The sequence below is a fragment of the Halichoeres trimaculatus genome, unplaced genomic scaffold (genome assembly GCF_033239565.1).
Source record: "Halichoeres trimaculatus isolate MK-OKI-2021-1 unplaced genomic scaffold, fHalTri1.1 fHalTri1_scaffold_8, whole genome shotgun sequence".
NCBI classification, from domain to species: domain Eukaryota; kingdom Metazoa; phylum Chordata; class Actinopteri; order Labriformes; family Labridae; genus Halichoeres; species Halichoeres trimaculatus.
Window position 1 is genome coordinate 25,483,876 of NW_027437186.1, and position 15,341 is coordinate 25,499,216.

Genomic DNA, 15,341 nt, shown 5'->3' on the forward strand with positions numbered 1-15,341 from the left:
TCACTGAAATGAAAAATAAGCATGTCCACAGTCAGGAGAGATAAGCAGTGAATTGGGGGCAAAGCTGAACCTAAACACAGCAAGGGGGTGAGGGAATTACTGGGGAAATAGGGACGTCAAGGCAAACACAGACAGCTGTGCTGAAAACACAAGATGGTATTGCAAATAAAAGGGCTGATCGGTTCAAATTTAATTGGATCATGATTGTTCTGACACCTCAGCTCTCTATAAGAAAGCCACAAAAGCACACCCCTCATTTTATCAGTGTTGTTTTTGCTTCATCCAAAGGAAGAAATTTTGAGTAAAACTATAACAAAAGACACTGAGGTAATTTCAGGGACACAAACTCACCAAAATATCAAAAATATTGCATTATGTTGCTATAATATTGCACTTTCATGAGGCAGTCAAGATCAAAACAAAACAAAAAAATTACGCACAGAAACCTATGCAGCAGAGACTAAGATATGTCTATTTTCAAACTCTCTTTTGAATGCATTCAATTTTAAACTTAAGGTCTCGAAATCCCACAATGCAACATTGAAATTCATTTCAAGTCTTTTGCATGCAGTTTATGGATTCACATCATATAAGAGAAGTTCGAAGTTGGATCTTTTTGGAGCAGAAGTGAAGTGGAGCCTGACTTTGATAAATGGAGACAACTCATTTTAGGGGAAAGGGTTATCTCAGTTTGTAGAGCAGGCACCCATGCACAGAGCCTACAATCCTTGTTGCAATGGTATCACAATCGATTTCTGGTTCTGATATGATCTGGTGTCACCCCCACGCCCACCCCCAAAAGCTTTGCAGCACTCCACAGTGAGGACTTCATTAAATGCAATGTGTAGCACAGGTGGAATATACCTGTAATTAAGTGTTCCTGTTAAATGAGTCATAACCAAGTAAATTTGTAAACCCATTTCACAATAGAAAGATAAGTTTCATGCAGGGACATCATGTTATGGAAGCTACATTCAACATACATTCAATATATAATATGCTACAAGTATTCAAGCTGAGCTGTAAGTCGAGGACTTGTTGAGGGTATACAGACAGAACATTCATGCAACAAATACTCAGTATACACCATGTACTGTAAACACTATAAAAGCCACAATACTCACCACCACTTCAGCACTGCTGCTGAGTCCTTTTCCATAATCATCAGTGGCAATAACCTGAAACGTGAAGTAGGACCTGCGCATGTTTCGAAACATCATGGCCGACTTGATGATTCCTGTGAAGGTCTCGATGACAAAGCTGTCCTGGCCTTCTGCTGTGGGTGGGATAATCAGCCGGTAAGCCATCTTACTGTAATTCCCGGTGTCCTTATCAGTGGCCTATAACACAGATGGAGCATACACATACAAAAAGTTAGACAGGATAATATCAGATTTTAAGTTTTAAATACAAAAGAGAGAAAGTTCTTTAAAAAAAAGAGACTCAAAGGGCTTCATATTTCAAAATGTGGCATGCAAAACAGCTTTGTCAGGTCTTGATCATGATGGAGATACAGTGGTTTCTACACTTCGACCCACTTCCTTATATGTGGTACTCTATGAAATATCTTGTCTTGGACAGCTGGTGGGAAAACCTGCAGTAACATCAGTAAAATGAGCCAGAAAAGAAAACACTGCAGACAGGGCTCTTTCTTCTTTAATTCAGTGCTGATTTACCCCCAAAACTTCTTTTGTGGAGTATCAATCATTCAGTTTTTTATAACACAATTATTCTGCTGTCATAGGAAAAATCCAAACAATTCATTTTACTCCTAACAACCCACCATCATAGCTGTCAGGTTACAGAACTGGACGCTCGCTGTTTATATCTTGGGGGTGGCATTTCTTTTTGGTACATTTATGATTTGTTGCTATTGTGTCAAGTTATTCTGTCTTAAGATGTCAAAAACCCCTGATGGATAACTATTATAATGTTATTTTAAAATTACAACTGCAGGCGGGGCTGGACCCACTGACAGTTTGGCACATTTTATGAACAATTCATTGATCATGGCAAACTGAGACAAGATGTGAAAGAGCAGAGCCTTTAAACGATGTCCTCCCACTGCTGGAAATATTTGCCCATAATTCTTTTCCAAGCAGGTGCTCTGAAAAGTAACTGACAGGGAAGAATAAAGTCTCTGCTAGGGGATAACAAGTGGGATGGGATTTTCTGTGTGTACATTTGCTGCTTTCCAATTATTACCCTGTGCGAAAGGTGAAAGTAAAAGAAAGGCAACAAACTTTTTACAGTGTAAGGCCAGTCACCTGACCCAACATTAGAACAAAGCTTTATTAACCCAAGATAGGCCAAAACATTCTTCTCAGTTTGAGGCTCTTGTGACCAGCAGCTAGTGAAAATTTATTGAGGGAAACCCTCAGTTTGTTGACTAGTATTGTAAAAGCAGTCAGACAGAAAGTGAGCTTTTAAGCTAATACAACAACTACCTAGCTAACATTCACTGCACCAAACACGAGGCAGGTATCTAGCCACTTGAGCATTCAGAGTTGTTTCTTTTAAAGATGCTCTAAGGAGGATCTATTTTAACCGGACTGCCTTGCCACCTTTAACCCAGGTGTCACGCACACTACCATGAAGACATGTCTTTTAAAAACATGTGTTTGTTTTCTATCAAATTTTCTCTGTTCAAGGCAACCTTTTACTGGATACAACGCGACAAGGTAAGGTATGTATCAGTCCAGTTATGTAGTTCTATTGTTTGAAACATGATAACAAGCAAACATAAGTTTGTACCCTTTGTCAGTAGCCAGCTATATGTCGCACTAGTGGCAGCCTGATGCTATAACGTGTCCATAGGCCAACATAACAACAAGCTAACTTTGTCAGTTTGTTCAGATGTTGTCATACACTGATATCAAAGTGATTATTGTGGCTTTGGTCTGGGAAATTGATCAGATGCTAGCTTAGCTCTGAGTTTTTTAATTGATTTTGGGCAAGTCTTGATTCAATTTGCTGAAAAAAAGATGTGGCAGAGGTATTAACAATTAAACCCACATCATCATTAAAAAACCCTCTTCATTTTTAAAACCACTGAGTTCTTAAGCCCTCAGCACAAGATCTGTTTGTCCACAGAGCTCACATGCAGGCATCAATTTTGAGACTGCCTGTCTGTAGAAAGTGACACTGATAAATAGGAGCAATCTCTTTTTTTCCTCCAGCTATTGGCAGAATGGAGGGAAAGGAGGGGGGCACAGTCCCACAAAAAGGGCTGCATAAATCAACAAAGAGAGATATCCAAGCTAGGGAAAGAGAAATTCACCAAATAAGTGCACAAGCATTATTTATGTAGGACAAAGCTTTTAAACTGTCACTGAGCGATGTTTGTTTGCAAGCTGCCACAACACAGGGACAGGGTAAATATGAATCCAGATGGTTTGTCTTCAAAAATCTTTAATATTAGGCATTATTAAGCATCTGGTACCTACTTGATGCTCAAAAAGATTTTCTCAGTGTTTAGAACAAGGCAGAAATTATACGTTATTTTGCAGAGCAATGAAACAGATTACACACTGATTAAAACACAGGGTTGAATAAGTGTCAAGAGAGGCAGGATGTGATCACTTAATCAGTCTTCTCTTTTACAAAACATGGTTTTATCTCTTTAATGGAATGTTTCATTTAACTTTCACACTCACTGAGATTAGACCTTAGCAGCAAGTAAGGCAAGATCATGATCTAACGTTGAAATGACATCAGTTGCCGTGATGTAACAAAGACATTTTTGATTGAAAGAGGAGCAGCATTATGTCAGAGGTGGTAAGAATATGACAAATACTTGTCATATTCTTTGGGGAAACTTTAACATTTGATCCACAATTCAACACTTTTCCGACACCAAGGAAAAGCAAAAAGGGAATTCTGAAATGTTTCCATTGGTTGAAGCCACTACACAGCGTTGAATCAATGATTTACCAGTTGGTTCAGCTTGGGAGCAAAAGTAGAAATATGCTTTTACATATACTGAAATGAAAACAGCAGCAATAAACATACATTCAATCAGAAATGACCCGGGAATCATTTCCTTTTTAGTAAAGAAGATTTAGCTCTACATTTCTTATCCAAACACAAAAAAAACTCCCCATCTTTGATAAAACCTTCACTTTCCACTCACACAAAATCTTTGTCTCTCTTCGCAACACAAACGCCCACAATGTCAATCTAAGGTTTTGATATTTAACTGCTTCTTAAAATACAACTCCTACATATATTCAGTTAAGAGACAACCCAGAAAAGACATTAATAAATCATATTCCTGGTATATCTTATAACCACCAGGTAAAAGCAAGAATACAAAGCGTTTAATGAAAATACATTTCAATTACTTTTACTGCTTCTAGGGTTGTGCTATTGTCCACTATCAGTCCATGACCTGTCTTCTGGAGGCACTTTATGTACCTCATCTATTTTTAATGAGATGGCTTTCAGCTCACTCCTCTGTATCTTTTGACAACTTTGACTGGTTTTCAAATCTATGCTCAGCTGGAAGTACTTTTCATGAATCTCCCTGCCCCAAACTGCCTGCTGCTTTTTACGCCCACGTCTTTTCTTAAAAATCCTTTTGACTCCATTAGTCTGGTGTCTGTTTTATTGTAAAAAGCTCCCATGTTTCTTGCCAGGTCCCAGTTAAATCTAGTTACTCCAGTGTCTTTGCAGCAATGACAGGTCAAAATATTGAAATGGGGTTATTCTCTTTTTCTGTGCTTTATTAGAAGAATGAAAGCTATCAAAAGCTCTTAAATTTAATGGCAGGTCTGCTACGCTAATCTCTTTGGTATTTCTATGAGGAACAAAGCCACAATTGAAAAGTAGCTGTAATATGAAATATGGGGAGCCAGGCCTCATTATGCACCACCCCAACTAATCTCACTAACAAAAAGTAATTGTGAAATGTATTTGACCTTGCGTCCACATTTCTTGTTCAATAGACTGCGAAGTTGTAAAGTAACCCTTAGGTAACTTTTGTTTGCCTCAAGCAAAGCATGAACATAAAGCTACTGTTTCCTTAAACCATTCATTTGTTGCCTCATTGTTAAAATAAAATAAAAGAAAACTGCCTTAACTGGACACTGTCAGGAACAGCATTAGCCCCGGTTTGTGTCATTAAATGTTAGTGTAAAAAAGATCAGCATGTCACTTTTGATGCTGGTCAGTCTTCACGCATTTTGAGTTGTGGTGTTTAAAATTTGGACACAGGGATGTCCTGATCAGCTTTTTTGGCCACCTTATCCTTAATCCTGGATTGAGTACCTCCTGTTACTGAGTCTTGATCTAGAAATGATGATAGAAATGAAAAGTTGAATGATTTAAAAGAAAAATCTTTTCTAACATTTTCTTTCACTTCTCCCTCTCTGCTCTGCTAATCGGCTAACATTGCAGAGTTGTAAATCATGACATCGCATGCCCTTTTTTAACATCATTTTTGCACTATAAAGACAGGAAACATGCATGAAATAAATGTATAAAACATTTTAATCTGGTCAATCTAACATAAAGAAGATGGGCTTCATAACATGTCACAAAGCCAGCCAGCAGGGGAGCTGATTAAGTTTTGGCCTTATTTTTGGAAAGCTGATATATCATTCATATCTTTATTCACTTTGTGTTTGGACATTCATAACAAGTGATAAGATGAGGAGTCACATAAAATGCTTTCCTATTTCTAGTTTCCTTCACTTTATTACTGTGTTACATTTATAAATGTCCACTTCTTTTCAAATGCCTTAGAGGTATATGCTCACCTCATCACCAGTGTTGTAATGCAGCAAAGGATGAGTCACATAGCCTTACCAAGTCTGAGATTTTTTTCTGTGTCCTGCATGAGCTTCTTTAAAGACACAAAAAAGATAAGTGATAAGCTCATTTCCTGCAGTGAAAGCAAGCCAAAGCTTTATTTGAGGACATCAATAAATACCATCCTTGACTGTCCCTGTACTGTTGCCTTCTGACTTTTGTATTGCAATAAATTCCTCGACAGCATTATGAAATGGCTTTCAGCTCACTCCTCTGTATCTTTTGACGACTTTGACTGATTTTTAGATCTGTGCTCAGCTGGAAATACGTTTTATGAATCTCCCCGCCCCAACCTGCCTGCTGCTTTTTATACCCATGACTTTTTTGACTGCATTAGTCTGGTGCCTATTATATTGTTAAAAGCTCCCATGTTATTTGCCAGGCCCCAGTTAAATCTGATCTGGTTGGTATTCCTTTTGAATATGTTTTCTTTCACCTTCAAAGGATCTGAAAAAAAATTGTAAGAAGCAGAATCAACATGTTTTGGTTTGTGTTGATTTTGGCCAAAAATGGATGAAAGGACATAATCCTTAACAGTGTGAAGGTGTTAAACAGGTGATGTAAACCAGGTTTTTTATAATATATTTCTAATGTGAAACCTGTGTTCACAGTCTATTTATCAGCAAATATTCCTGAATTTTCTGGTTGATATCTTTGTAGATCACAAAAAGAGCTACACCTTTTGGCCACCTAACATTTTCAACAAAGTAGTTCAGTTTGATGGCAACCTAAAAATTTAAAATCAGAGCAAAGAGCTTTCTTTTTAAAGGATTTTGGGATGCACCTTCTGTTGCAGCACGTAGAGCACAGTGTTTTCAACGCAATAACCAAATGTAACTCAGATTAATGTGACATTTCCTCCAGCTCAGATTGTCTCTTATCCCCACCAGGGTAGCTGGAAAGCAGGAAATAGAGGGACTAGAGAAATCCACCTTATGAAAAACAACCAGACTGACGAACCACGCAGAACACAATAATCCTGACAACTTGACAAATGAACAAATGGCTTTCCATGAGATAAAGTGCATTCACACATAAATGCATAACTGCAGGCTGACGCATTGACGTTTAAGGTTTGTTCTTGAGGATTTTTTGCATGAACACAAGACACAGTACACACAAACAGCAGCCCACGCACACACACAGGGAACAGGCATACAGTGTCCACAGTGTGACAGAGTGAAACCTCCACGGAGCCTCCTGAAAATCAGACAGGATGTCCAGCTATGCTTCTGTGAACATGCTAGGATTACACCACACAGCTGATCACACCTCCTTGTGGACAGGCGGACAGCAGGTGGAGCAAAATTGAAGAAGAGATGTAGCAAGCGATAAAGAAGGAGATGAAACCATGCAGCAGAGAGCAGATAAGATGGATCCCCCTCCGCAGCTGCAGGGTAAGTGTTGGAGAAGTGGGAGCAAAATCTGACTGCCTGTTATTGGACAGTTTTCATGTATGCTCATGAAAAATGAGAACAGTTTGTAATGACTTACCACTATCTTGAGCACGGAGCTGAAGATCTTGGTGTCCTCTGTCACGCCGCCTATGTAGAGCTTTCTGGTGAAGACAGGAGGGTGGTCGTTCTCATCCTCAAGCTCGATGAACACCTTAGCTGTGTTAGCTAAAAATAAACAAATAAGAAAAGGTCAATATTTTTTTTCTAAATACAGAAAAAGTTAGAAACATATTTTACACATTATGCAACTTTTTCCGTTTTGACTATCTAGTCAACCTAAGCCCTCCAGAGAAGGCTCCAGTCACCCTGATCCTCCATGCATCTGGCTAGTTTAATGTGGCATTAGCAAATCTAATGAGAATGACCATGTTAGAATGTGCCAGATGTGCTGATGGTTGATTTGACACCCACAGCACCAATGGGTTGGCTGGAACTTGAGTTGATGTGCAGAACCACATGCAGCATCCTGATGCAGCATCCATCCAGGGTGGGTTCAGTGTTCACATCCATGAAGGAGAGCAGACTCCAGGGTCACAAAAATGAAGCTTGGACTTTCATACACTAACCGTACCACATACACTATACAAGACCCTCCTCCCTTAAGCCTTCCTAACTTTAATGTCCTGCTTCGATGAGCTATTCCATAATCCATGATCCAAGTTTCTGACCTCTTTCACTGCAGTACCTTCTGTTGCCCTGATGGCTTCTCCAGGATGATGTTGTTAGTTGTTAGATCCAGATCACTAAATTCAAAACATGAAACACAGCTCAAAATTTTTGGATGTACCTCTTCAAGCAACTAATAACCCAGGTTTGTTTCATCACCCAACAGACAAGAAATTGGGACACACAAGCCTGGAAAGTTCAATCATGGAACCCGCTCGCTGTTTAATGGAGACATCTCAGAAGAACCAGGGTCAGTCACGTATTGCAATATGGTCACGTCAAAATAATTTTTCAGGGCCTTTAACTGGTCTGCAACTTCAAAAGAAAGCTTGAAGTAATTTACCAGAATATTTTTGAAGTAAATTAGAAAACTTCACAGAGTGTTTGTCAAATAAGAACCCGCTGGCTGGCAGTCACTTTCTCAAAATCAAGTTTCTTTTAAACATTTCTTTTAATTATCTAAGGAGGGACGGTTCAACCAGCCTTGAAATTTGACTTGTTTATCTTGAAAATTGAGACATCATATTCACCTTTCATTGACTGAAAAAGTTTATGTCAGAGGGGTAGCAAAGTTGACTGCTTGATTTCATTTTGGCTTCAAGTGGACAAAGTGAGGTCAGGATAACTCGGCTCGCTTCAACATCTTTGAAGGAATGTTTATCTGCATGCTGTTTACAGAAAAAAAACACGTTTTCTAGCTCCTGACTCAATCTTTTCCAAAAACAATGCATTAAAGAATATTTTTTGAAGCTGAAACTTGAGTAATTAATTAGTGGGTTCATTTTGTTGCAATTCAAGCGAATATTTTGACTCAAAACTTCTAAATTACGGTGATGCCTTTCTCACAGCCTGTCATAAGTGGAACAGGAAAACAACACAGCTATTTTGCATTCTGTTTACCAACCAATTAGCTCTCACACTCACACCATGAGTGATATATGGCTCTGTAAAACAATAAAAATGATGATGAAGGTTTTCAATCTGCGCCATTATTTTTTAAGGCGGTCTATTTTGCAGCATTTATTGTTCACAAGTTTGTTTTTCCCACAACTTGGTGAAAAACAACACCATCAATAACAGGTTTAGAGTTTAACAGGCAAGTCATTTGCACATTATTGGGAATAATAATTTGAAGGGCATCTGAGAATACAGCAGTGAGGCTCTCAGTGGGGTTTGAGGAATAACTGTGAGAGACAAAGGCAGAAAAAAATGTCTTATAAAACTTAATTTCATGGTTAACTTGTTGTTTTGTGATGCTTTTAAAATATCCATCTTGTCCCTTTAAAAAGAAAACACACACGACCAACTCTGAACATTCATTCACCTAATTCTTCAGCGGTATATCCACAGTGTGCATTGTAAAGCATTATTAAGTAGCACACAAAGTACTTCCAACACTGTAGTTTAGGTTTAAAAATATGCAGTGTCAAGGACCATTTTTCTTCTGGCGGCACACAAAAAAAGCCTAAAGTCATGTGGCACTGGAGCTGAGGTTGCACCAGGGGAATGAAACAAACAAAAACACAGCACATCACATTACAGGCAAAAAAAGCATAGAGTGCGAGCACTACAGAGAGAGGAGGACTCCAGAGGCTGGGATAGAGGTTTCTGTCTCTTCTTTCTCTTTGCAGAAAGTGGCTGCATTCCATTCTCACAAACATATAAAACATAAATACCTCGCCTCTCACTTTCCTCTCAGTCCTTACTCACATGTGAAAGCATAAAGACATATGAGAGGAACGTAAGAAGAATGCAGATTGCAGTTTTGAGTGGATCTTAGAGTGCATTTTCATTTGAATGACATGTAAAATAAAACCCTGAATTAGTCTGGGTTATAGAGAGAGAGCATTTGCATTTTAATACAAGAGTAATGATAAATGGAGCACATTTGTGTAATGATTTTGAAGCCACTCAAGGATCTTTACATAATATGTTGAGATCCGCACAGTCGTACACTGATTGCAAAAGATCCAATACAAATAGCTACTCATCAAAATCTAAGCTTATTGCATCCACACACACACATACACACACTGACCTTAAAGGGATAGTTCATTTTTTTTGAAGTGGGGTTGTATGAGCTCTATGTGACCACTAAGGACATTAGATACAGTAGAAAGTTGTCTCCTCTCCCTCAGTAAGACACGAACTGTAATCGATGGTGACGAGGAAATAGGCGCTAACAGGGAGAGACGGTACCAAATTCAAAGGCTATTTTCTCTGCCTACAGGAACTCAAATCAAAAAGTAATTTAAAAAAAGTAAAAAAAAAAAAAAGTAGTTTAAGAGTACGCTACATAAAATATTTTTTAAGAGCATTAAGTCTTTGGAAACATAAACATTTATCCGGACCTAACTAAGTGGTCATGTGTCCTTCCGCGCAGTGCTAGTGCGCTCCGTCCCCCCTCCTCCTTTCAGCTGTAGGGAATGTAAACAAGCTATGCTTCAGACGCCGGTTGTAGCCTCATGCAAGTTTGATCAAGTATCGTAATTCTTTTGTTAGTACTCTAAGGATTGTGAGGTAGCGTTGGAAATTCAAAATGAGTGACCATGACAGCTACGATACGGTTCCATTCACTTTGGAACCAAAAGGATACCTGTATGAACCGGAGTAGCTACACAGAAGAGGAGCTGCTACAGATGGCGGCTGAAAGGAATACAGAGGAAACGTCCGCGGAAACTATTTCCTTGTCACCATCGATTACAGTTTGTGTCTTACTGAGGGAGAGGAGACAACTTTCTACTGTATCTAATGTCCTTAGTGGTCACATAGAGCTCATACAACCCCACTTCAAAAAAACTGAACCATCCCTTTAAATACAGTGGACAGCGAACCAATTCCAAAAACATGAAAGGAAATTTACTAGCTCCACCATAAAGTTATTAAAGTGGTATTCAATTTGTTTTATTAAAGAAGTCCCAAAAAGGAACTTGTAGACTTGTGTCTCAGAGGCAACCTTTATACAACACCGAGAAAATATTTTCAGCAGTGTATTATATTATGAGTTTTTTGTTTGTTTGTGTGTTTGTTATTAATAATAAATAATACAACTGTAATGAAAATAATATTCTATCATCTAAAAAAACTTAATAGTCACTGTGAGAAACATTCATGTTGTTTTAATTCTGCTGACTCCTTCGGCCTTAATAAGTTGTGACTTCTGGGATGCAGACTGCATTTCCCATGAGCAACATTCTAGTGGCCAATGGATGGGAAATGTATCTTCTTTTAATACTTTTGTTCTTTCTTTTTAAGTTATTTTTAGGGTTATTTATGTCTTTAGTGGGATGGGTGAGGACAGTGGATAGAGTGGGGAATGGCAAGCAGGAAAAAGGCCACAGCTTGAACCAGGATGACCCGCTTGGAGGCCAACCTCACATGAACCTAGATTGCTAGGCTACCTGCCCTTAATCTACCCATGGTAACGTGATTGTTATAGCTCCCTAAAACAATTTTTGGGGGTCGTAGGGGTTAGAGTCTATTCCAGCTGTCACTGGGAGAAAGGCAGGTTCCCCCTGGAAAGGTAGCCAGCCTATCACAGGGCTAACATGAAGGAACACACAACCATTCACTCATGCAAGCAATTGAGAGTGACCAATCAGCCTGGGAAGCATGTTGTTGGAGTTGTTGCATGCAATCTCCATGAACAGCTCCTGCCCAAGAACCTTATACATGATGAACACATGTCAGCATTAATATAAAGTTCTCTTCACAGCCATTTTGTCACTGAGCAAAGTCCAGGTTGTAGACTTTCTCTGTCCAGACTCAATCATAAACCGTACGTCTTTCAAATACTTCTACACAATCAGCCTTGAGTAAAAAACATTCCGTCAGAAGAAAACTATCTACAGGAGATAACACTCTCCCTGCCTACGAACTAATTTCCCTGCCACAGTGGAGTTCAAACTCTGAAATTCAGTATAAAGAAATACCTGACATGGTTTTGAGTATATGTCGTGCTTGGCTAATATGAAAACAGTAGCAACAGTATGTACTGCACTTATGCCAGGATTTTGTAAGCTTTTGACCACTCAAGGAGCATCACACTGCATGTCAAAGACCACAAACTCACACAGACTGCAGAAGAGGCTAGCAAAGTGCAACCACACCTGAAATGTATTTGCATTCAAAGATACACACACTCAAACACACCCGTGGCTATGCCTGCAGGAGCTTTGGTTCATTGAGGGTTCATTGTCTTGCCCAAGGACACTTTCTACATCTTAACTGCAGAAGCAGGGGATGGAGCCTCCAACTCTCTGACTAGGGGACAACCCTCTTGACATTTGAGCCAGAGCCAAAGAAACAAATAATAGTGATATTAAAATAATAAGTACAATTAAAATACAGGTAAAATATAAATGGTTTGTCTACACAATGCTTTTGGATGTGAGGGAAATTTGAGTCCTCTGCTTCTCATTCAACTAATCTAAGTGAAATGTGAAATACAGAAGTATAGGTGTTTGTTTGGACATGTAACTGCTGTCGATGGTAGGTGAGAAACAGAGAGTGTTAGAAAGTGGTAGGTCAACCAGGTCATTGATTACTCAGTTGTTGCTCTAACGGTTCCAATGTGAGGAATGAACCCATCCTGTTGTGAGCACTTCACCCATCTTTACAAAAAGCCTTTGTCAGGAAACTGTCTATAAACAAACCTAATGACATACCAGCTGCAGTTCGGCCATCAGAGAGGAGTCTGAAAGTCTCAGTATGCTTCAAACAAATTGCATCTGTGGTCCATCTGACAATTCAACTTTCTTTTTCAAACAGATATTTCGACAATCATGTTCACTTTACTCGATAATTGGCCAGGTCTGAGACAGCAGGATTTGCACTTCTTTCTAAAGTTCACTCTCAGTACTTCATTTCTGATGGACAACAGGGTGCAACATCAAAATGTGGAAATTGTTTGTGGGCATATTGTTTAATTTTGTTTGCTTAAATGATGCTGACACCTCAGGAAGGGGAACAGAGAGCTTTTTGTCTTTTGTTGATTAAAAAAATGCTTAAAATCAATGTGAAGTCACCTTCTCTGTTTTATAGAGGTCTGAGAGCATTAATATAGTTTGAGTTATTTTTGCTTTGAGTCTTTAGCAAAAGTACATTTAAGACAAATTTGCACAACATTTTTGAGGGAAAGTTTATATTTTTATGCATGGGGTTGTTTGAGGTATATACCAACAGAAAGTGTATTACTCTTCCTGGATGCAACATATGCATTTTCTCAGTTATGGTTTTCGCACAAATGTGTTTGCACGGCGTCCATTGGCGTTCATTTCCAAATTGCAAACCTACTTCTACCATAGTACTAAACCAGATTAGAAGGTATTGTTTACACTGTTTAAAACATTTTGTAGCCAATTCCTTGTCTCTGCTGAGGATTGCCACAATATCATGCCAGGAATTGTTCATCACATAATTGTCATGATTATTACGGTTATCACATGAGATAAATCATATAAATACCAGTATTTTTGTAGTTCCTGACACTAGGAGCTCCTATTTGTCGGTGCATCTCTGTGCAGAAGTTATACATTTTCAGAGGTGCAAGACTGCTTTATGCAGCTTGGCAGATAGGGTTGGGAAAATTTTAGGATTATTTTCAACTTTATCTATGACTGATAGACAAAAAAATAAACATGTTGATGCATTTATTATTCATGCTCAACTATTTGCAGGTCTCCACATCTTTAAGGCACTGAGTAAAATTATCAGAAGAACCTAATTAAGTAAGTAATGTGACATTTCAGTTCAGTGAAGATTAAATCATGAAATCTCTACAAAACAAACAAAGTCAAACAAATCAAAACACAGCTTTTCAAAAGCATCTGCTGAGCTGGCAAAATAAAGCTCCAAATACAGTTTGTATTGGGTCAATTTAAAATCCGTTTGCTGTTGAATGGGGTGTGAAACTGAATAACCAATCACTGGCTGCAGCAAACCTGCCACCAATTACACGGATGGATCAGTACAGTGAAAAAAGACCACAGTGCGTGAAGCATCAAAGTGCAGATATATATACACTGAGGCAAAATATTTTTCTTGTTTCTGTCCATATCTGAAGACTAAAGGAGTCTATAGCACATAAAAATTTTAGATGTGTTTAATCACACTATAATATAACAGGGTCATCATGTACTGCTGCGTTTCTTCTTCAGCATCAAACTCTTCAGGCAGAATTAAACATGGTGAAACCTAAATACACTTACAGACATTTATTCCAACACATCAACATAATTGCAGTAAATGTGAGAATAAATGTAAAGGATAAAAATAGGCTGCAATGGATTTGCAACTGTATTTAATCTTAATCCGTCACAGTGAGGGATTATGATTAAATATAAATGCAACACCTGGAATCAAATGAAACGACATTTCTTCTCTGAATTCCTGCAGCACAACTCAACCTCCACATCCACCACATTTGCTTCATCTACTGGCGTCTTTTTCTTACTTTTTGAAGGCACCCGCAGGTTAGACATGACGATCACCATGGAGTCGGCCTGCACCCGGAGCACATAGGAAGTCACGTTTTCATAATCCAGAGGTTGAGCTACAGAGATGACGCCTGTCTTGTTGTTCACCTCAAAATGACCTGAAGATGGAAAAGAAAATCAGATCATATGACGCAGAACAAGGGACAAATGAGGACATAGTTGAGACAGTGAATTTAAGAATTGGCCAGCTACAGAGTTAAGCTCCCTTTTTCAAACATCAAAGTGTTCTGATGAGAGTTATGTAACTTGGTTTTGTTTGCTCTCCGTGTGCCACTCGTCTCTGCTTTGTTAAAAAGCAACTCTTGAAGGTAAAACACTTGAATGCACTGAATGGGTCTTTATTCTTCATGGCCAGTGGGTTCTCAAGTGGAGGGCTCACTTGAACCTTTTTTCACCTGCTTCCAAAAACGTATGACAAAAGGCTCAAAGCTTAAGTATCTAGCTCTTTACATCTGAACATGTGCTACTAAAACACATAAAATACAAGTCAGTAGTGGGAAGCAGCAAGGAAATAGCTCAAACACAGCAAGAATCCTTGCAGTGACTGCCTAAGTGATGGATGTTAAAACTTATTTTGCAGCTGACTTACTGTTCAGTTGGCACACTGACAAAAGGGCATATCACAGAAAAACAGCCGGCTGATTTTTTCCCCCCTCTTTTAATGGAATGGAGAGACCCTAACTCCTCTGTGGCTTTGTAAAAAGGTCATGCTTCAAAACGCTTTTGCTTTCCTTGAGAACAGTACTGCTGGGGGGGGGGGGGCAGAGGTTGATTCGCAGAACTCTTATTAGGTCTTGAGCTTGCAATTTCCAGGAACGTCTAAGGAAAAAGTGACTCTTGTTTCTGCATGACAAAGACAAAATCCCTGCAGGAGCGCATGAAGCGCATGGTGGGAGGAGGTTACAGGCTG

The 15,341-nt window shown here is 38.9% G+C and overlaps 1 protein-coding gene across 1 annotated transcript in view; it reads right to left on the reverse strand.

The window, feature by feature from the left end:
* Positions 1 to 15,341, reverse strand: part of LOC141794757 (protocadherin-15-like) — a 262,295-nt gene that overhangs the window by 25,682 nt on the left and 221,272 nt on the right. The window contains exons 27-29 of the mRNA XM_074675236.1: positions 14,389 to 14,529; positions 7,306 to 7,433; positions 1,125 to 1,340 (exon numbers count right to left, since the gene is read on the reverse strand). Of these exons, the coding sequence (XP_074531337.1) occupies positions 1,125 to 1,340; positions 7,306 to 7,433; positions 14,389 to 14,529 (485 nt within the window). The remainder of the gene's footprint in view (positions 1 to 1,124; positions 1,341 to 7,305; positions 7,434 to 14,388; positions 14,530 to 15,341) is intronic.